Here is a 23950-nt window from a genome sequence, read left to right as displayed (position 1 = left end):
CTCCCAATTGAACCCAAGATAAATAAAATCATCCAGATGATTTAGATGCTTAGCGGTGTAAAGTGAAATATTCAGAAGACTCAGAGGTAGTGAGTGGTTCAGTCGTTGAATGTCCATTGCAATAATTATGTCTAAATTTGCATAAGATTAGTGATCAGTACAAAATAAGTTCTGAGTACAAAATACATTATGTGCGGGATTGGGTTTGGAAAATAGTCTCTATCTGTTCTCACCTTTTCTTCGTTTCCAAATCCACAGGGATCTGTCTCTTCTTTGGGGGAGGGGGAGGAGGCAGCTCTTGCTTAGACCTTTTTGTAGTTACTTGTTCTCTTAGGCGAACCGTCTCCAAAAGATCCTTCTGAGGAATCTGGGACATTCCCAGCTTTGCGACAGCCTGAGTCACCTGAAATAAAAATCATCCAGTTTTAATGTTTTATAACAGCTTTACTGGGACATAATTCACATGCCATAAAATTCTCCCCTTGGAAATGTACGGTCCAATGGTTATTAATATATTCAGAGTTGTGCAACCATGCCCACTTTCTAATTCCAGAATAGTTTTATCATTTCAAAACGAAACCCTAAAGTCTGTCACAATTACTCAACTCTGTTATTGTGGCAGGAAAAAAGCCATAGACGATATGTACTGATAAATTAATGGGCATGACTGTGTTCCAATAAAACTTTATTCACAAATACAAGGATCTGATTAGATTTAGTCCACAAGGCCTGTAGTTTGCACACCCCTGCTCCAGACCTCAGGAACAACTACTTATCAATAACGTACAGCAATATATTCAAATGTATATACTGATCTTGTATCCTGCAAGCTTGTTGCATGTTTATCAGTCTAATGGTTTTGTGTGTGTGTATGTGTGTGTATGGATTCCTTAGGATTTTCTATATAAAAGGTTATATCGTGAGTACAGAGACAGTTTTATTTTTTTCCAATTCACATGAGTTTTATTTCTTTTTAATGACTAATCATCCTGTCTAGAAACTCTAGTACAAGGACATCTTTGTCCTGTTCCTTACATGAGGGAGAAAGTATTCAGTCTTTCATCACTGAGTGTGATGTTGGTCTTTGGTTTTTATGTAGAAGCTCTTTATTAGGTTGAGAAAGCTCCCATCTATTTCCAGTTTGGTGTGTGTTTTTATCATAAAAGGGTGTTAAATTTTGTCAAATGCCTTTTTTATATCTATTTAGATGATCACATGTTTTTGTCTTTTATTCTATTGATATGGTGTAATGCATTGATTGATATTTCAATCTTCCCTTCTAGGGATAACTCCCACTTGGTCACAACATATTATTCTTTTTATATGTTATTGGATTTGATTTTCTAGTATTTACTTGGGAATTTTCACATCTATGTTCATAAGAGATATTTATACAAAATTTTCTTTTCTTGTGATATCTTTGTTTTGGCATAGGAGAATACACATTTCCTATAATTATTTGGGAAACATCCTCCCCACCTCTACTTTCTGGAAAAATATGTAAAAGATGATGGTGATGATGACAATGATTTTATTCCAATAAGGTTGGTAGTGACATCATCTCATGTTTCTGATTTGAGAAATTTGAGTCCTCTCTTTTGTGCTTAGTTGGTGTGGCTAAAGTTTTGTCAATTTTGTTCATTTTTCCAATGAATCAATTTTGGTTTCATTTAATTTCTCAATTGTTTTTTTATTCTTTTCATTAGATATTTGTACTCTAATATTTGTTAGTCTCTTTCTTCTACTTGGTTTAATATACTCTTTTTTCTAGTTCTTAATGGAGAAGTTTAGGATGTTGACATAAGATCTTCTTCTTTAACACAGGCATGTAAAGCTATCAATTTCATTCTGAACACTACTTTCACTGCATTCATGAGTTTTGGTATGTTTTGGTTTTGTTTTTATTAATCTCAAATAATTTTCTAATTGTCCTTTTGATTTCTTCTTTTACTTCTTGGTTCTTTTTAAGTGTGGTTCCTTAATCTCCTTCCTTTATTAATATCTAAATAAATGATATTATGTTCAGAGAACAACAAAAAAAACAAAAGAAACCCTGTGCCCAAAACAGTCACTCCCCATCTTTCTCTCCCTCTTGGCCCCTGGCAACCACTAATCTACTTCCTGTCTCTCTGGATTTGCCTATTCTGGATACTTCATATTGATAGAATTATAGTGCATTAATCTTGTGACTGGCTACTTTTACTCAGCAGTGTTTTCAGGGTTCATCCATGTTGTATCATGATCAGTACTTCATTTTATTATTGCCTAATAATTGCATGGATATACCACATTTTGTTTATCCACCCATCTATTGATGGATATTATCAGTTGTTTCACTTTTTGGCTATTATGAATAATGCTGCTATGAACATTCATGTACAAACCAAAGTGTTAATTTTGTTCAATTTGTTAAAATATTCTTTAAATTAATAAGATTATTTAAGATTTAAAGATCATTTAATGGATTCATGTCTAAGTGTTATCATTACTAAGGGTTGAATGACTGGATATCAGTAAATTTTTTGAAGGTCTACTAAAATTTACTTTAGAAAACTAAAGAAGATATTCACATGTCAATTTTTCAATTTTATAGTAAAGCAGGTATAAGAAACCAACTTTTTAGTTTAGCTACTACTTTTATTTCACAAAAACTAAAACAAACCTGAATATATAATTTCCACTTAATGGCACAACACATTACCCAAAGCAAAAGGTACCTGGTTGGAGGAATCTTCTAGTCTCTGAACCAAGGAATCCCATCTCTGAGTCAGTTCCTCTGAGTCACTGTTGATCTTCTTGGATGCCTTAGGATTATCAAGTAACTGACCCACATCCTGGCCAATCTCACTCAGCTGATCCAATGCTTGACGCTTCATTTCCATGTCTTCCTTCAAAATCTAGTATTTCAGATACTTATTAGATGACTCCCTTTTAACAGGACTTTATCTTCCTGTTCCCCAGTCAGGAAATGTAAACATGTATATTTTATTGTAAAATTCACCTGCCTTGCAATTAATTCCCTCAAGCTAAAACATAAGACTCCTGGTTCTAGATCATTACATGGCAGCATTCCAGAGTTAGGTAATGAGTCTATTCACTAAATTGTATTAACCGTTGATATAAAACAGTAAGATATCACAGGCTTACAAGACAGATGCTGACAATGACATCACTTACAGCCAGTCGTCGAACACTGACACTTAGTTCCTTTTGGTCTTTGAAGTTGCTCGTCTGGACTTTATTTAAAGCCTCTCCTTTTTCAGTTAACCATGCTTTCAGCAAGCACTACAAATAATAATAAAAGTTAGAAATATATTTAGGGAATCATTTAGTAATTCAATTAAATCAAGTTCCAGATTCTCCAATTTTTATGTTACTAGAGGCTTATCCACATCTGGTATAAGAAGGACTTCAAACACCTAAGCCTGAGGCATAAATGACCCAGGAAGGCATCTTTCTTTAAGATATTACCCTTCTCAGATTTGCAACAGATCGACCTGAAATTAGCCCCACTCCTGGATAACTAAACCTAATTCTCAGGGAAGTAGGTGGGTCTAAAAGGCTAAATCCAACTATCCAAGTCTCCAAAAGAATCACTTTATAACTCTCTAGATGCAGAGGGAAGGTCAGAGATTTTCTTGTCTCAGCCCCTCATTTTAGGGAAGAAACAGAGAGAAGCCAAATTATATGTCCAAGATCTCTTGGCTTGTTAACTGCAGAGCCAGATCAAAGAACCACACCCTGAAGCCAATGGTTTTTTCATGCATCTTGCAGGACAACCACACCAATGCTCCAGATTTGACAGCAATTATGACTAGAGGACAAAGTTTGAGGATAGTCCAAAGTCAATATAAAGATCTTTAAACTTCATTGGCCAGTGATGCATGTCTTTTGGGCAGAAGATATTTAGTAAAGTAGGGAGATAAACATGAAGGAGGAGTAAAAACAACAAAAATGGCTGCATTGGGATAATTTTTCCCAAAATGTAGTATTTACCACAGAAACCTTTTTCTATAGAGTTGAGGGGGAAAATTCTTGGTTCTGTGTTTGGAATCAACTCTTTCTCTAGTTGTTTTATTTATCAGTTTGTTTAACAACCATTCTCTGCCTTTATATTCCACCAAAAAAAGGACAAAGATTAGAAAATACAAGACAAACATGGATCCTGTCCTCAATGTAGTAAGGGTGATAAGATACGCACAAAAATAACTGTGCCACCAGTTAGAAAGTGCAGACACCACAAAGAGATTGCTTACAGTTCTGAAACAGTGGGGAGGGGGAGGGAGTTTATAGGTGACTTCATGGTCCTAGATGGATATGTCACTGGCAAAGCTCACTGGGGTACTGGGAAAAATAAGGCGGAATCTAGGTGATAAATTCTAACCTCCTCTTTTGTGCTTAGTCTAGTTTCACTTGCCTATAGGGGGCCGTGTGCAGAGTCCTTGCACCTAACAAGGTGGATTGGTTCCCAGAGGAGACCCACCATGCCCAACATCTCAGCTCCGCAGCCGGTGTGCAGAAGTGCCGGGCACGACACCTCAGTCCAAGATGGCGGCAGCAGGCCATGTGCAGAGAGGCTGCGCCCAGCACTGTAATCTGGAGCCATGAGCAACACACCTGCACCAGACCCGCGAGAACTCCACCCCCTCGCCGCCAAGAAGAACCCTCTAAAGCAGCCCCGCCGATGATTACTGGGGAGAGCATGGACTCTAGAACGCGAGCTCACTCCTCTCCATTCTTTCCTCGAAGAATAAAACTTTCGGACTTCCCTGGTGGCGCAGTGGTTAAGAATCCGCCTGCCAATGCAGGGGACACGGGTTCAAGCCCTGGTCCGGGAAGACCCCACATGCCGCGGAGCAGCTAAGCCCGTGCGCCACAACTACTGAGCCTGCACTCTAGAGCCCGCGAGCCACAACTATGGAGCCCACGTGCCATAACTACTGAAGCCCGCGCGCCTAGAGCCCGTGCTCCACAACAAGAGAAGCCACTGCAATGAGAAGCCTGCGCACTGCAACAAAGAGTAGCCCCCGCTCGCCACAACTAGAGAAAGCCTGCATGCAGCAACGAAGACCCAACGCAGCCAAAAAAAATTTAAAAAAAAAGAATAAAACTTTCCTTTGCTTCTGAACCAAACTAGGTTTCATTCTATTGGCTCGAGCATCACTGGGCAAGAGGGCCCTTGTAGGAGCCGGACTCAAAAGGGTTGGTAACAGGTGGGGAGAACTTAAAACTAAAGAGATGGGTAAAAAGGCATTCCGAGGAAGATGCCACACTTAAAAACACAGAGGCTAGAAAACCAGTTCGCTCTTCCAAAAACATGAAAACAATACAACAAAACCCATAAGCAACCTATGATGCACCATGCATTGGGAATAGAGAAGTGAAAAAGAACCAGCACTACTCTCGTGGCCTTGACAGTCTAGGAATGGGCTACAAACTGGGAATTCAGGATATGAGCACTGGGTACATGGAAGGACTGAGGGAAAGTTAAGTTTGGAAAGGTAGGTTAAAGTCAATCACAGAATACCTTGCTTGCCACACTTGGCTTATGCTGCAGAAATTTTGAACTAATTCTCAGAGCCCATTTCTATCTTAAAGCCTCTGCAACTGAGTGAACAATAATCCCTTGAAAGATTTTCTAATTCAGACACAGTTGATTGGTCTCATTCTCTTTAACAGCAAATTATCAATTAAGTACCAATGTTGGCTTCAGTTCTACATTTTAACACAATTTCTTCTTCCATATCACTAACAGAAGGCCATTCAAAGGTCATTTTTAAACCTAAGGTAATAAATGGCCAAAATCCCAGCCACTCTCTATTTTTAAATACTTTTAATTACCAAATTTTGATTCTTTCCAAATTTTAAATTATTTTACTTAGATGAGTAACACAATGGTTCCCTAGCAATCAATGTCTCCCACAATCATTAATGAAGTAAAATTTTAATTATTCTACGTGACTCATTGGCCTGAATAAAAGGGACTAAGTAAATTTAAATCTTTGTAAAGCGAAATGTAAATATTTCAGAAATCAGAATCAGGTCCATTATGTGATTCTTAATAGGACAATTCTGGTCTTGGGGGCAGGTGGCAGTAACTTACAACTTCACTGGGACAAATTTTGCAACCTGCTTTTATTTTTATTTTTATTTTTTTGCAACAACCTGCTTTTTAAGATGTTCTCTCTGCCACCATATTTAGTAAATCACAAAACATCATACAGCTGTTTTTATTCCATGAAAAGAATATAGTCGCTTTTTGTGGATGGAAATGAAATGCATTTAAAAGACTCACAATGGACACTGAGAAGTGGGAACAGAGTATCTGCTTATTTTCTACACCACAACTCCTTGGCATTTTGAAGAAAAGTCTTGCTTATTTGTATTCTGTTTTGACGGTTGCTTTTCTGGAAGGATGAAGATGGGCAAAGGGCCACCACTCAGACTGAAAACTTAAAGTGGCAGCTTTGCACCAAAGGTTCATTTTCTATGTTAATCCTCAGTGAAAAAAAAAAATTAACTAAGTGTTCAATCAATGGTGTTTCTAAATAATATTTTCTTATTAATTTCAGGAGTTATCCTGATGAAAAATCACGAAAAATTCTTGTGGTTTAAAGTTCACAAAGTATTGAATGGATTCATTTATCATTATGTACTGAGCACAAACCATATGCTAGGCTGTATGGATACAAGTTCAAATACATTACCCAACACAAATGCAGTAAAAATTATGTCAAGCAAATACTAAAAGTACCATATCTAAATACTAACATTCTCAGTAATGAACAAAGTGAAATTATTATCACAATGGAGCTAATATATAATGCAATCTCTATGAATAAACTGCATGATAAAATGGATACAAAGCTGACTTTTAACACAATAAATATTTGTAAATTTTCCTTTTGAAGAAAAATAAACAAGACTTTATTCTAATGCCATAATTAATGATGGGTTTACTTTCCACCACTTATTTTGCCCATTATGGATAACAGCTACCTACCTGTTCTTCCAGTAATTCCTGCCACAGAATGTTGATTTCCTGTAACCTGTTCCAACGTTCTTCAGTCCATCGGCACACGGCTGTCCAACGTTCACCAAGTTTCTAGAAAAGGAAGAAACCATCCTTTGTCAACAAAGCCTTAAGAGATAATTAACACAATCCTTAAGGAAATTCTTGACATCCTTCATTCTCTATTACGGAGTAGCAATTTATGAAAAAGATTTTTTATGAAAGCTGCTTTAAGTAATACAGATGAATCCTATAAATTTATAGATGAGAAAAACTAATTTCCATAGAATTTAATTATTTCACACTACATAGCTAGAAAGTGGCACAATTAGAACTCCATCCTGTAACTTCTGACCCCAAATTCCCGCTCTTTTCCATTTTATTGTGGTTTTTATATGAGAATTTGACAGTTTCACATATACTTTCGAAATAAAGCAAACATCTATTTTCGGTGCTTCCATTTTTTTCAGGCTATAATTATCTTTAAGACAAAATTCAGTGCGTCAATTTTTTTTAACCACCTTTTACATGCCAAGACAATTTTCATCTGTAGTACCAAAATTATGGAAAAAAATTTAATTTATAAAAACTATGTTTTGAATGAGAGAATTTCTGTGAAAAAAATACTTAATTGATTTGTTCTGTTTACATTGCATGACCCATAGAAAATTCCACAAAACTTAGCAACAGAATATTACAAGTATTAGCAAAATTAACTAAATAAATTTGATTAGTTTTAAAAAATCGTTCTTCATGATGACTTTCCCAAAAATTATTTTATTACCGCTTTATAAATAATGATTAACAAATTGTAAATTTTATTTCTTCATTACTTACTTGGGAGCAATAATTATTTAATTACTATTATCTTATTTAAATATTTAATACCAGAGTAAGCTTTGCATAGCTCAAAGGGTAGAGAATGCAGAGCCAGAAGACAGGTCTGTTGTCTCAGCATGAAAACTCATCGCCTACTTAAACCTCTGAATTTCCTCACTATTAAATAGGCAAGACATGAATGCCTACCTCTCAGATTACTGTAATAACTAAATACTACTGCACCAAAGGCTCAAAACCACTGGCTAATTTTAAATGATACAAAAGAATTTCATATGATAATTTATAGTCTGAAAGTTACTAAAAATCATCAGCTGGCAACATTATATCAGATAATCCAAGTATTGTTTAAGTAAAATACCCTTGAACAACAGGGGTTTGAGCTGCAGGTCCACTCATACTTGGATTGTTTTCAATAAATACACTGGAAAAAATTTTGGAGATTTGTGACAATTTGAAATAAAGACGAAGCACATAACCTAGGGATATCGAAAAAATTAAGAAAAAGTTAGGTATTCATGAATGCATAAAACATCTGTAGATATGCATATAACACAAAATATTGGGTTGGCCAAAAAGTTCATTCAGTTGATAAATACGTTGTTCAATAAAGTTCTTGGTGAAAATGAAAAGTGTGTCTTTTATTTTTCCTTAAAACTGAATGAACTTTTTGGCCAACCCAATATGTCCTAATGGACTGTTTGTTACCAGTAACACCTCCAGTCAACAATAGGCTATTGGTAGTTAAGTTTTGGGGAAGTAAAAAGTTATACTTGGATTTTCAACCACTTGAGAGGTCAGTGCCCCTAACCCCAAGTTTTCAAGAGTTAACTGTCAACTAAAAACTCTCTTTATAAAGACTTGTAAAGATACACTATAGTCACTGAGCAAAAAGAAGCAAGGTTCCCAAAACTGGGGTTGACATTCACACATTGATCTACCAAAGAAACAGGGTTATTAAATCCCACACGGCTGAAATTCTCAAACTTTACATTTTTTTTATATATTCACTGGGCCCCACTCCCAGCGACTTAGGTCTGCGTAGAGCCCAGAAATATGCATCTTAACAAATTCGTCAAGTGATTCTGAGCAAGAAGTCTGTGGACCACTTGTTGAGATCAGTTCTTATGCTTCAACATCTTATTCATATGCCCAAGGTAGCTGTGGACCACAAGCGGCCCCAACCATTCCCCGAGGGCTGAAGTAAAGGAATGATACCTAGGTTCTCCTGTAAACCCCCATGCTGTGGAATCTCAACTGGGAAGTACAACCTAAAGAAGATTGTTCTATGATTCTAAATAAACAGTGAGACTGAACAGGAAGAATGGGGCGATGTGCAACTGGGGCTCAGACCACAGGTCCCTTGGGAAAATCCTACTTTACAGGGTCCTTACCTGTAATTGATCTTCCAGAATAGCTGTAGCACTCTCGCCACTGTTTTCATCAACAATCACCACCATGTGAGTTAGAGAATTTACCTTCACCTGTTCAGCCTCAAGATCATTTTGCAAACTCTAGAGAAAAAATTAAGATAAAGCATTATGTCTACTCTTTCCCATTTACCTATTTAAAATCCACTCAGTTGTCAATAGTAATTAAGGACACCTAATGAGGCTTTGTGTTTAAATCTCCAATCATCATTAGCCTAAGTGTTCTACTAATGAAACAAACCCATTATACATCTTTACATTTCATTATGAACCAAAGCAGTTTGAAAATGCAATGTCATAACAGATTGCAAATGGGATGTCATCACTTTTATTATTTTTATTCCAAGTTTTGGCCAAAAGAAAAAGAAAACAGGCGTCCCATAAACAAGTTGAGCGCCTATAGTAGGAATTAAGAATATAGAATCATTAAGTCAATAAAGTCCCAAACTTGAATACACATAGTCAGAGATTATTTTATCTAGTGCAACATGGTATAAAGTGACAGATAAGTCAAATGCTATTTGGTAGTCAGAAGCTGTTCTGATTTGTTACCCAGGAAAGCGATTAGGGGTATACAGACAATTTCTCTTCCCACTTCTTCCATGGGAAGAGCATTGCAGGTCACAACACATATGTATATAGGTAATTTATTCAAACACTACCAATAGTGTCATCAGATGCCTTGAGTTTTTGTGTTTCATGTATCCCTAAAGCTTTATTTATCAGTTATCTAGATATTTCATTGAAAAATAAAATTCTTCAGTTCACAGACAGCCTATTTTACTCTACCTTTCCTTGACTATGAAAAGTTATCTCTTAAATTTGTGACCAAATTAAATCTCCCACCAAATTTTGAATCTTCACCTAGGAGAAGAAGCAATAGCCTTCCTGAAAGGATTAGGTACAGATCCATCTGAGGGTTTCCTTATTTCCCGACACACTGCATTCATGCAACACCCTAGGATTCTTAACCACTCATAGGTCCAAAAAAAAAAAAACCCTGAGAATCTTATGAACACTATGTACTTTCATAAGAAAACTACACATACCCACATAAAATTGTACCTGTGCTTTCATCCCTGGCTCAGAAAACTCACATCCCCATGCACTCTATCCTACAGGCTGCTGAATAAAAGAGCACACTGAAGAAGTGTCCCATCTCTGCACTAATGATAGAAGCCATCGGCTCCTGAGAATGCTAAGTGCTGCTTTTTCATATTTGATAAGGTATAAAAGAAATATGAGCCAGATTTACTTTATGATCTTCTAGCAGCTTTTGTAGAGATTTTAAGTCATCATCTAGGGGGCAAGTTTCCATCTTCTGAATGCGTTCTTCTGTGAGTGTTAACCAGGCAGAGAGCTGCTGTAGTTGCTTCCTCTGCAGTTCCATGAGCACATCGTGCAGCCTGTCCGAGGGGAACACAGCATTATTCCCACTCCTCCTTCCCTTTGCAACAGTAAATACACACTCCAGGCAGCAAAGAAATGGGGCAGGGAACACATTCTTCTCTAACCATTTAAAGTAGCATTTGGTCTTTAAATACAGAAACCAGCAAAAAAAAATTACTTTCTTCCTAAATGGAGTCAATTAAATGCAGTCAAAGAATGCAAATAACAGCACCCACTATTTGTATCAGAATCATTGTTTCTTCAGTCAGGAATTCCTGCCTATTAAATAGGTGGAAATTGCCATGGAATGCAGTTTGCTCCTGAACGCACAATACACGAAACAAAACGAACCATGGGGAAAAAAATACTTTAAAAAATGTTACATGGGACGAAGTGAGAGAGTGGCATGGACTTATATACACTGCCAAATGTAAAATAGATAGCTAGTGGGAAGCAGCCACATAGCACAGGGAGATCAGCTCGGTGCTTTGTGACCACCTAGAGGGGTGGGATAGGGAGGGTGGGAGGGAGACCCAAGAGGGAAGAGATATGGGGATATATGTATGCATATAGCTGATCCACTTTGTTATAAAGCAGAAACTAACACACATTGTAAAGCAATTATACTCCAATAAAGATGTTTAAAAATAAATGTTACAAAATACAATTGGGGATAAATATAACATAGTCCTGTCTTCGTATCAGAATTAATGGTTAGCCAATTTTAATACTGCAAAGTCCATATTAAATGTCTTTGCTAATTTCTGTATTACAACTTTTACCTTTTCATTTGGTTAACATATCAGAGGGGACATAAAGATCATACAAAATCCCAGCAACACTACGTAAAGAAAAGAGTCAAAATTTTACAAGGCAAGTTCTCTGGTGATCTGGTTCTCACAGACATGCAGACTTCTACTTGTGCTAAACTGGGCAACGCAGTCTATGGCACAGTGTTCCTTTCTGAGCTTCCACTCACCGGGACTGTCTGTCCATACTTGCCACCCTTAGAGCCTCCCATCTGGCATTCAGCAGGGTCATCTGTTCCTGAATCTCAAACTCCTCTTCATCTGACAGAGTTCCTTGTGTTATCAGCTGGTTTCCTGCCTGCAGGACATTGCCCACACTGCTCTGGTGCGCCGTCAGCTCCATCATAAAAGCCTGAGAAGGTACATCATTATGATTTGTGAGCTGCTCAGTGAAGAAGAAAAATCTTAATAAATTGTTAATGTCTAAATATTAATGCTGTGAGAAAAAGTAACCATGTAGAGTGCAAATAAATAAGACTTTGGTCCAATTTGTTAAGCTCTGAATATAGGGAATAAGCAACTGCCTGAAGGAAAAAGAATAGATCAAAGAGGACAATGTTACATGTGATAACACCAGCTATTTTTAAGTAAATGCTGATTATGCTACTGTTAGGTTGTGAACGTGGAATTATGAAAAGATATAGTAAATAAACCACCATGCTCACCCAAGAGAAACTGCTTAAAGAAAATGACCATTTCTATTATTTTCAAACCAAAACAGAAAATCAGACCTGCCAATTAATATATCAACACCAAGAAACTACTTAATCAAAAGAATTCTTCACATAATCCAATCACTACACTGCAATATATCCCTGAAATAGTAGGAAATTTTCAATATATAAAATTACACAGGAATAGTGGATATGAGTTTTCTTAATCATACAATAAATAAAAATAATCACTTCCTGGGGAACATTCAAATCTAAAGATTTGGTGTATTAATTAGCCATTTTGTGTTTTAACTATAACAATACACTTCAGAAACAAGCAGTACTATGCACTGATTTTTTTGTCAGTGGCTTCACAGAATCTGCAAATTACGGTAAGATTAAAATCTGGAATCTAATTCCAGTGCACAGTTAAATCACCCACACCAATTCTGTAACAAAGCCCTATTTAAATATCACAATTCTTAAAATATGCCATGACCTTTCTGTGGAGCAGAATTCAGTAAACAACAAACATCAGGGTTCAGCGCCTGATTAAGGCACAGGCACCATGGCACATATATCCTGCTCATCAGCTATAGATTATTTACTTCGTGGGTTGCAAACTGGTCTTTGACTTCTTCAACATCATCGGAAATGTCATCCTGCTCCTGGAAAGTGTCCTCGGCAGAAAGCAACCAGGTCAGCACTTCCTCCAGTGCTATCTGATAGCTGTCCAGATCCATGTCAACCTCGGTGACAGTGCTGGGGGTTTCAGCTCGGGGACCCTCTTGTTCCTCCTCTGGCGCTGAGCTCTATAAAAACAAAGCCAAGAAAACTCACAAACGCTGTGAAGACCAGAAGGTGTTCAACAAAGACACACTGGATGGAGAAACTAAGGTAGGCACCATGTGTCTTAGGCATCCACCTGATTCTCAGGAGCTAGGTGAGCAACGCCGTGACATAGAATGCATTTATTAATGCTAGGATGGCAAAGAGTACAAAAGCTGCATCACTCATGGATTCTGTACTCAGGGACATTCTAATATAGCTGGGAAGAGACAAATAACCCACGTGAATCACTTCTGAACAAAAATAAAAAGGCTATTAACAAATTTATAAATTCCATGGGTGCAAACAAGGAATGCTATTTGAATTCACCAAGGGCTAAAATAGGAAAGTTTCATAGAGGATCTGGAACCTGTTGGGCCTTGAAGGATGGATGTCATTTAAAGAGACAGAAATTAGAATCCTGCTTTGACCCTAGTTAAATGCTTTTACTGAATTGCATTTTAGACACTGAAAGACAGCCACACATACAGGCTGTAGTACTGGTGATATTTTTTTGAGGCAGCTGCCCTCTAGTTTACTAGCTGGTCTTTTTTTTTGAAGAGCCCGTGGAATAAGTTATTCCAAGCTCCTTCTAGGCAGTGGAGTATTTTCTTATATACTTTAGAGTCGTATAACCAAACCTACCACCTCTCTCATTCATTTGTTCCCTTCCAGAGCAAAAATTCTTTAAAATTTGCCTACAGCCTGTCTCCACTTTATCACCTCTCATCCACAGTTTTTACGTACTATCTCAAGCATACACAAACATATAGAGAACAACATAAGAAATGCTCATGTATTTAACAGCTACATTTGTTAACACTCCCTTTCATGTTGATTAGGCACTGGTCCCCACCACACACCTGGAAAAGCTTTTGCCAGTGTTACCAATAACCTTCTCATTGACAAATCCACTTTTCTAGCATCATCTTTAGGATGACCATGTAATTAACAAAAAAAACAGAACATTTTTGATAATCAACAGTACTGGAACAACACACATAAACCAGAACTGTTCCAAGCAAACCCGGAGGTCTGGTCACCTTATGTTCCTTAAGCTTTCAGTGGCATTCCCTACATCTGACCAGTCCCCACCCTCTTGAAGCTCTCCTTTTCCTGCTTCAAAATCACCATCTTGGCTTTCCTCCTAGTTCAACAGCATTTGCCAACATGTAAGTAATGAAGCTCCTCAAAATTAAGTCCAGGGCCCTTTTTTCTTCTATGTACTCTGCCTGCATGGTTTCATCCATTCCCACTGGATTTAAAGAACCATCTACATCCTGCAAACATTTACCTTTATATTTCTGGCCCCAAACTCCAAACTCCTATGTTCTACTTCCTTAACATCTCCACTTCAGTGTCTCATAGGCACATCAAACATTGTCAGTATTTAAACCCTACTTTTTCCCCCCAAAGCTCTTCATGCTTTCCATTTCAGTAAATGCCTCCTCCATGCACTTGACCCCTCCAGCTAAAAATCAGGGAGCCAGCCTTGGTCTCTAGCTTTTACTGCCCACATTTGATACGTACATATAAGCAATTTCTACCTTCAAAATTCATCTCAAATCCATCCAGGGCTTTCCATCTTCACAACAACCATTTGTCCTCAGCACTGCAACAGCCTGCTACCAGTGTCTCTGCTTCCCCGCTGCTCCCCAGACTGCTACGGCCACCACCCACTTCTCACAGAGCAGCCAGAATGATGTTTGGAAAATGTAATCACATCATAAGACTTCCCTGCTTAAAATCTTTCACTGCTTTCTCAATGCTCTTAAGATACAATTTAAAATTCTTAACATAGTTTACAAAAATACTGTGACAGCAAGAAACAGAGTGAGTGAGTGTGTGTGTGTGTGTGTGTGTGTGTGTGTGTGTGTGTGTGTGTAGGGTTGGATTTCAATTAGGTTAATCAGGGAAGTCTTCTCTGAAAAAGTTCCATTGAAATTGAGGAAAGATGGGAAGCTTGCCATGCAAACAGTGGGTGGAGGTGCGTTTCACAGAAAGCAACCCACACGTACAAGAATCTTGGGGAAGGAGAGGAAGAAAGTCCACCACGACTGGCGTGCAGTGGCCTGAGATGAGTTGGGGCAGTGGGCTGGGCCTTGTAAACCACAAGAGGAGATGAGGTGTTTAATTAGTATGAGGGTTGGAATAGAAGGAAAACACACACCAAAGATATTCTGGAGGAAGAATCCAAATGGACCTGTAAACAACATGCAGGAGTTAAAACCAATGAATCAGTGAGCCCACAGATGAAATGATGGATGATTAGGAGACAGATGGTGCCAAAGACAGAGAAGGGAAAATGAGTTAAGTTCTGGACCTAAAACCCCAAAACTGGAAAGCCACAATAATCCTGGAGGTCATTTAGTACCAAACCTCGATATTCTAATGAGGAATTCTGAGAACTAGGAAAGTTAGTGACCAGCCAAAGGTCATTTAGACAGGCACTAGGATCTATGAGGTGGGAAGTGGAAGGCATTATCTAAATGCAGGTGTTCAGAAGGTATTCATTCACATACAAGAGGAGACTTTCAACTGAGAGATTAATCTAAAGAGAAATTCAGGAATTCTTTGCTGACCACCTAATGCTCTACAGCACATGTCTGTAGAAAGAGCAAGAGAGGAAGTCTGGCTATTAGTGTTCTCAGGAAAGTAGAGGATGGCAAGATATGTCAAACAGTAGATGATTACAACTTGACCACGTTTCATCTCTCCAATTAACTTAATTCAACCTCTAAGGCATTAATGAAAGCATTAATGAAAAGGTTAATATTAATACACCTGCTCTTTTTTTTAAATAAATGTATTTATTTATTTATTTTTGGCTGTGTTGGGTCTTCGTTGCTGCACGCGGGCCTTCTTTAGTTGCGGTGCGCAGGCTTCTCATTACGGTGGCCACCCTTGGTGCAGAGCACAGGCCCCAGGCGCACAGGCTTCAGTAGTTGTGGCATGCGGGCTCAGTAGTTGTGGCTCATGGGCTCCAAAGCACAGGCTCAGTAGCGGTGGCACACAGGGCTTAGTTGCTCTGCGGCATGTGGGATCTTCCCAGACCAGGGCTCGAACCCACGTCCCCTGCATTGGCTGGCAGATTCCCACCCACTGCGCCACCAGGGAAGTCCCAATACACTTGCTCTTAATCAAACAGCAAATGGCTTCTGCAATTCTTATCATGTCACCCCAAGCCCTAAACAGAAGTGATTATTTTATCTACATACCATGAAAGGCAAATGAAATCTCCCTTCTTTTTAAAAGAGAATAGCCTTCACTATAAGAAGTAGAATATTCCATCTTTCTAACAAAAGGAACCCCGATCCAATGAAAAAATGATTCTAAAACCAAAAGGCAAACTCCGAAGATTATTTGAGCCACTGAAAAGGATGCATCATTAATGCAGCATAATAAGCACACTACTAGAGACAAATGCTTCTCAGCAAACATTCAATGATAAAACATTAGGGCTTTTCCTCAATATCACTTGATCCTCAAAACTACTAAAAAGAGCGCTTGGTTCACGATCTGGCCCCATCTCTTGCCTTCTTTTCCTCTAAGCTTTTTCTTTTTCTGTAAATCATAGTTTTTTGAAATGGAGAAAATAAAAGAAGTGGTACCTACTACCCAAAGAAAACCTGAAATAATAAGTCCTTTGAACCTTGGAGAAGAAAAAAGAAAATGCTATGCCAATTCAAGACCATTATCATTATCACTAACATTTGAAAAAAAATCTTGTTGAATAAAAATGAATGATAATACCTAAACAAAGTGAGAAGGAAAAATTATAATAATAATATCTGCTGCTTGCTGAGTGCTTATTAACATCATTTTAGATACTTCAAACTTATTAACTTTATAAAGTGGGTGGTTTTACCCAGATTTTGCAATAAAACTGAGGATGAGAGGGTAAGTAACCAACCCAAAACAAGAAGTAACAGGGATGGAATTTAAGCTTGAAAGCCCATGCTTTCTGCCTCTCTAAAATGTATTTCTTATCACTTTGAAATCCATGTGTATCTTTTGCCTGTTTTGTTGATAAATGTTAGACCAAATGACTTTTAAGGTCTCATCCCACTGTTAAGATTCTCTCATTTTATGAATTATGAGAACTGGTTAGACTAAAACAGAATAAGGTAAAATATGGATTGATTCAAGGCAGGATTATTCAGGAAGAAAATTTCATGACTTTATTTATATCTCCTGAAAAAAAAGGATCCTCATTTATATCCTGATGAATAAAACCACTGTCAGCCCTTAAGGGAAAAACTCACCAAGTAACATATTATCAATTATTCCTCCTAGGGCTTCCTTGTTGGCACAGTGGTTGAGAGTCCGCCTGCCAGTGCAGGGGACGTGGGTTCGTGCCCCGGTCCGGGAGGATCCCACATGCCGCGGAGCAGCTGGGCCCGTGAGCCATGGCCGCTGAGCCTGCGCGTCCGGAGCCTGTGCTCCACAACAGGAGAGGCCAAAAGAGTGAGAGGCCCGCGTACCACAAAAAAAAAAAAAATTATTCCTCCTAAAAGAAAGGGAAAACCTTACATTTTGATGGCCCTTGTGAGAATATAATGGTACAAATCCACTTTTTAATGGCAAAATAATTTTAAAAATTAGTACTTAGAACAGAACTAAGCTGACATGAGAAAAACCACCTTCAGTACAGGACAAGAGTGATAAAAGATGACCAGATGATAGAAAAACATAGGTCCTTAAGCATGTTATGCAGAAGCATGATCACAATCCTAGACTCTAACTCTAGCCTTGCTGTATGAAGTAATATATTTTCCTTCTTAAAAAGTAAAATCAGGGCTTCCCTGGTGGCTCAATGGTTGAGAGTCCACCTGCCGATGCAGGGGACGCGGGTTCGTGCCCCGGTCCGGGAAGATCCCACATGCGGCGGAGCAGCTGGGCCCATGAGCCATGGCCGCTGAGCCTGCGCGTCCGGAGCCTGTGCTCCGCAACGGGAGAGGCCACAACAGTGAGAGGCTCGCGTACCGCAAAAAAAAAAAAAGTAAAATCAGTAAAGTTATGGTTCTCCATTACATGCAGGTGATGTGTGACAGCATGCCAACTGATAAACTGAACTTCTGATGCTGAGAAACCAAAACATTCTCAGTCAGGAAAAAAAATGCTCTGAAAGTGTTTTTATCTAGTACCTAAGAGAAAACAAATATGGCAAGTCAAACACATTAATAAAAATTTACCTGTACCTGCATGTTAATTTCTCCTTCTTCACATTCTTTCTTATATTTCCTTGGAAGTGTCTCTACCTCACGGATGGCATCTATAGTGACTTGCTGAGGTAGCACCTCAAACAAAGATGTTAAATACATAATTATGGATTTCTTGTCAGGAAGCTGAACAGCAACATCTAAAAGTGGAAGAAAATAAGAACTAGCTTAAATTAGATGTCCAAAGTGTGTGAATTGCTCAATATTGGATATAAAATAACTGTCTTAGTACCCATAAACAATGCTAGTATATTATCTTTGCAATACCACAGCTCAGTAAATTTCTATTTCATATAATATATGAGTCAAAGGTAAAGATGATTACCTACTTTTTTTGGTTCAATATCCCATTTCTTAAAAATCTTCCCTAAAAGCTTCCCCCATAAGGCTCAAAGATAAGCTATCATCTAAGATAACGTCACAGATTTCATTCATAGTATGAAAATACGTCTAGAATTCAATCCTGCAACATTTGTAACTGAAGTTTTCACATCATATACAAGCTCACACAAAAACACATTTTAATGAAATAAATCAAATACTAAATTGTTTATCTAATAATTCTGTTTTCCTAAAACTTTAAATCTTATGCTCGTATTGATTAACTATTCTACAGTGATGTAATTGAATTTCCTCCTGAAGGATCCTAGAAATTGTTAAGCACAGAAGTATCATGTCTGTAATAAAATGGTTTGTACCACATTTCAAAAGGAAAAACATCTCCTCAATTCTCACAATTCTTTCAAAAAAGGTTGGAGGGGGGGAAGCACTGCTTTTCAAGTATTCAAAACTGTAAAGAAAAATCAAGGTTGTAATTAAACACTGAACAATACCTTCAGGATCTAATAGCTTTTCAATTCCTAAGTAAGTTTGAGCCTTGCTGAAGGCATGTTCAAGTCTCTCAACTGGGGACATGTTGACAACTCTATCCCAGCTGAAGAGATCGGGTCTGAAATCAGGATGCAAATAAAATTCAGTGAAGATGAAATATGTGGAAACAAAGTTGTTATTGTTATAATCAAATACATTTCAGTTTTAGACTTTTTTATTTGTGAATATAAATTTAAAAGTTTATCTTTTATATCCCAAAGTCTTGTCAAATATATAATATTTTAAAGTAATCCATAAATATGAAAACAACAGGTAAAACATTCTAAGGTTTTTGTATTGGTTAAACATGTCTGTTAAAATTCTGGAGTAGCCACTGAAAGACTAGAAATGGTATATTTCCCAAATAGTGAAACAAAGAAAAAGGGAAGAAGAACCTACCATTATAAAACAAGAAAGAAAAGAAGATATAGAAAAAAGTAAGAAAAATGAAAAGTTCAAAACAAGCGGTGAGAATGAACTTAAATACATCAATTATCGCAATAATGTTAATGGACTAAATTCTCCGATTAAAGACCAAGTTTAGCAGAATAGAAAATCCAGCTCTAATCTCTTCACAGGATACTCCTAAAGAAAAAGACCCTGAGAGAATTTCTGTCCACCCCTCTCCATATAGCTACTGTCTAGTATTTCATTTCTATCTTGATTTTCTTTTAATCCCACAAACTGGACATTATTGTTGCTCTGACTTACTCAAAAGTTGATCATTTTCTCTGCGCTCTATCTGCTCTCGCATCTTGGACCCACCTACACTTCTGGGATTTGCCTCTCTCGTCCCCACCCGCCCAGTTCCCTCTCTGACTCCACCTCTTATTATTCCCCTTATTCACACCACTGCACCCAGTGGCCTCCCACATGCCAGGTACCTCCTCCCCTCTTGCCTGACATATTTTTCTTCAGCAATATTTACCATTTCTATATGCTACACAACTAACATTTTCATTTTTAAAAAACTGTCTACCTCCCTCCATTTGAACATTAATTCCAAGAAGGAAGACTGGGATTTTTGCTTGTTTTGTTCTCTGCTCTATATCCTGTGTCCAGCACATAGAGGGCACCCCACACATACTTGTTAAATCAATTAAGTAACAGATGGAAAAATGTTTAAGCTAAAATTCAAGTTTTATGATAGCGTCTCTTAACCGACTAGAAACAGTGGGCAACCCACTTAAACTGATAAAGGAGATGTAGAAGAAGATGGGGTATGGGTTTTTTTTTAACCAGATAAAAGGTATATGAAAAAAAGCTAAAGCAAATAGCAGTCTTATGGTAAAACATTAAAACCACGCCCTTTGTTATCAAGAACAAAACATTCTGCTCACTACCACCAATGCAAACTGATATTGTATTAAGGACAAGGCACAAATGAAGGGGAAAAGGGAGAGGAGAGGAGAGGGGAGGGGAAGAAAAAAACTGTTATAATTCATGGTCATCTACCAAAAAAAAAAACTTACAGTAACAAATTTTGGTAAGAATTTAACAAGTTTCCAGATATAAGATGTAGAAAAGTCAGCTGCATTTTCATATATCAGCAAAGAACATACAGGAAATAAAACTTGAGACAATAAATAATTTACAAGAAGAATAAAACACATAACAAATGTTGCCTTTCACATTTAAACCTTTGATGCATCTGGAGTTTATTCAGCGTATGGTGAGGCAGGGATCCAATTCACTCATTTCCATTCGTTCCATACCATCTACTAATCTGCAACATCGGCTCAGTTGTAGATCAGGATGGAGCTATTTCTGAGCTCTTTATTCCATTAGGCTGAACTATATGAAACTGCCATTTATATCAAAAACAGTCAAATACTGGCAATTTCATATGCTTCAGCCTATTATTATATTAGTGTTTTATTTATAGTACTATATAGTCTCAATTAATATAGCTTCATAATTAGTTTTGGTTTCTGTTCAGGAAGTACTTCAGCCTGTCTCTTCTTCTTCAGAAGAGTAGTGGCTCTTTTTGGTCCTTTGGTATTTTACTATATAATTAGAATCTGTTCACAGGTTTCATAAAAATAATCATTTATCTATTTTTAATTGGGAGTTTTCCTGTAAAACTAAAGTAGGAGGCTGAAAACTGTCACAATTCTTTGTGCATATTACTGGTTAGTGCTGAATGAGTTAGTTCACATTGAACTATGTGAATTATTTTACATTTTTAACTTACAAATATGTAGAAGAAACCATGGACACTGCACTGTGGCATTTAAGTCCTATGGAAACAAAGACGTGATGGGTAGTTTTTTTTCCACGATATTTCTATTCTTTATGTTTTCTTAGAGCGTGTACAGAGGAGAGAGGCGGTAGTGGGAAGGGCCTTTAGGGATTAGTAAGTAAGGGAGGGACAGAGAGGAGGTACAAATCTGTACAAATCTGCACATCCAAGAAGAGTCACATCTCACTTATGTCGGTGGAGCACGGCATTGAAGGCAAGCCCATCTGTCCAGCTGGTGGTGAAGTTGAGGACGTTGACCTGGCTGTACGGCCTGGTGGACTGGCGCACCCAGCTCAGCAGGATCTTCTCACTGTTGGTCTGCTGCAGGTCTGACATGATATCCTTCATGACATCTTTCACCTGTTCAAAAGAAACCATGGAGCCGGAGGAAGATGGCGGAAGAGTAAGACGCGGAGATCACCTTCCTCCCCACAGATACATCAAAAGAAACCATGGCTGCCAATAACCTCAAGTAGTCATTGGAATCCAGTCCTTGAATAAGGAATATTATATTCATGAACCGTTGGATCAGGCCACTGGTATTCATTTTATTTCAAAACTTTCCTTTAAACGCTGGAAATATAAATACATTTTAACAGTAATGATTTCAATTTAGAGGTGATTTTAACCTCACCTTTATATATTATGGCATTTTCTATTTCTTAGCAATACTTAGATTACACTTGGCTACAGTGAACATTACTTTCATAGCCACAAAAAAGTAATATTTTAAAACTATACTTTACAAACATTTTTTAATAGGAAGAAAACTCAATTTTTATTTTCTACAGAAATGTAGAAGAACGTAAGAACTTTTGGCTGACTATAAAATCCAAGAATGAAGTGCATTTCCTGATGTCAGTAACAATTATAATCTAGAACTAATATTTTATATTATTATTCTAAATTAGTACATATATTTTAAGGAAGTATTCAAAGAATGATGTGGACATATCAAAAAAAACCCACAAGAGCCAACTTAAGGGGGCTTGAGAAATAATTAACAATAGTGAAAGATCAGAACCTATTACATAAGTAAAAATCCATAAAATAAGTAAAAATCCACACAGATATATAAATGAATGGATGGATAGATAGATAGATACATACATACATACATAGATACATAGATAGACAGATAGATACAGAGAAACAAGAGACAAGGAAAAGCTCTTCCTCATAAGTGGAAAGACAATTAACAAATGTAGAAGAAATGATGAAATTAGAAAATCACTTTGCCAAGCATTATATTAATAACTGATCAGGTAAGAACTATGAATGGATCTTAAAATTAACAGACAAAAGTTTAATAAGTAGCTGAATATTTATACAGTCTCAAAGTATATCTCCACAAGATACTTTTTAATAACAAAGGGCAGTCACATTACAGTGGAGACACCTGCAGATTCCACCTCACCCAAATGATGAGAGTTAATACTGCCAGAAAAAAACTAATGGACAGCATATGCTTCCTGATATGGTGTATTAAGAAAAACTCAATATTGGGACTTCTCTGGTGGTGCAGTGGTTAAGACTCCGCACTCCCAATGCAGGGGGCCCAGGTTCCATCCCTGGCCAGGGAACTAAATCCCACCTGCATGACACAACTAAGAGTTCGCATGCCACAACGGAGGAGCCCTTGAGCCGCAACTAAGGAGCACACCTGTTGCAACCAAGACCCAGCGCAACCAAATAAATATTTTTTTAAAAAAAGAAAAACTCAACATCATTTTTGTGGCATTCCTCCCAAAAATGAATAACCTGAATCCAATCATGAAAAAATATTAGCCAAACTCACATGGAAGAACATTCTATGAAATAATTATTCAGTACTCTTCAAAAATGACAATATCATGAAATACAAAGAAAGACTCAGAAATTATGCCAGATTAAAAGATGACTAAAAAAACAGGACAAATGGATGTAATAAATCATCTTGTATTTTGTTTTCTATAAAGGATATTATTGGGGCAATTGACAAAATCTCCATAAGAGCTATAGATTACATAACTGTATTGTTTCAATATTATTTTCCTGATTTTAATAATTACATGCTAATTGCTAGTGCATGATATAATTACCATATATATAATAATTAATACTAGCATTGTAAATATTAATATTATGTATTAGACATTTTATATTATATTAACATAATAATAATATTGTAGTTATGTAAGAACTCCTTGTTTTTAGATAAATGATTTGTTTGTACAAAATACTCACAGATCTATTTAGTCAAAGAGAAAGAGGGGGAGAGAGAGAGAGAAAACACAGAAATACAGACAGCTGTTAACATTTGGAGAATCTGAGGGAAAGGTATCCAGGAATTATCCGGGATATTTTTACAATTTTTTTATAAGTATGATATTTTTTAAATCTAATGTTTTAAAAACAGATACTGTTTTTTCTATGCCAGGAAAATAGAGCAGTTTGTCAGGCTCTTTCACTCCAAATTATTATAAGTTGAATTGTGTCCCCTCCCCAAATTCATATGTTGAAGTGCTAACCCCCAGCACCTCGTAATATGAATATATTTAGAAATAGGGTCCTTAAAGAAGTAGTTTATGTAAAATGAGATCATATGTGTTGGCGCTAATCCAATATGACTTGTGTCTTGGAATAAGCAAAGGAGATTAGGACACACACACACACACA

At 37.2% G+C, this 23950-nt stretch overlaps 1 protein-coding gene across 1 annotated transcript in view; it reads right to left on the bottom strand.

Annotated features, from left to right (window-relative positions):
* Nucleotides 1-23950, bottom strand: part of UTRN (utrophin) — a gene marked incomplete at both ends in the record, with an annotated part of 450045 nt that overhangs the window by 365983 nt on the left and 60112 nt on the right. The window contains 11 exons of the mRNA XM_079716566.1: nucleotides 234-403; nucleotides 2718-2897; nucleotides 3178-3285; nucleotides 7004-7105; nucleotides 9244-9363; nucleotides 10535-10685; nucleotides 11648-11829; nucleotides 12739-12942; nucleotides 18160-18320; nucleotides 19014-19129; nucleotides 21480-21652. Coding sequence (XP_079572692.1) covers nucleotides 234-403; nucleotides 2718-2897; nucleotides 3178-3285; nucleotides 7004-7105; nucleotides 9244-9363; nucleotides 10535-10685; nucleotides 11648-11829; nucleotides 12739-12942; nucleotides 18160-18320; nucleotides 19014-19129; nucleotides 21480-21652 — 1667 coding nt within the window. The remainder of the gene's footprint in view (nucleotides 1-233; nucleotides 404-2717; nucleotides 2898-3177; nucleotides 3286-7003; nucleotides 7106-9243; nucleotides 9364-10534; nucleotides 10686-11647; nucleotides 11830-12738; nucleotides 12943-18159; nucleotides 18321-19013; nucleotides 19130-21479; nucleotides 21653-23950) is intronic.

The sequence above is a fragment of the Hyperoodon ampullatus genome (assembly GCF_949752795.1).
Source record: "Hyperoodon ampullatus genome assembly, chromosome: 12".
NCBI classification, from domain to species: Eukaryota; Metazoa; Chordata; class Mammalia; order Artiodactyla; family Ziphiidae; genus Hyperoodon; species Hyperoodon ampullatus.
Note: the sequence above shows the minus strand (reverse complement) of the source record. Positions and strands in the feature narration are given on the sequence as shown.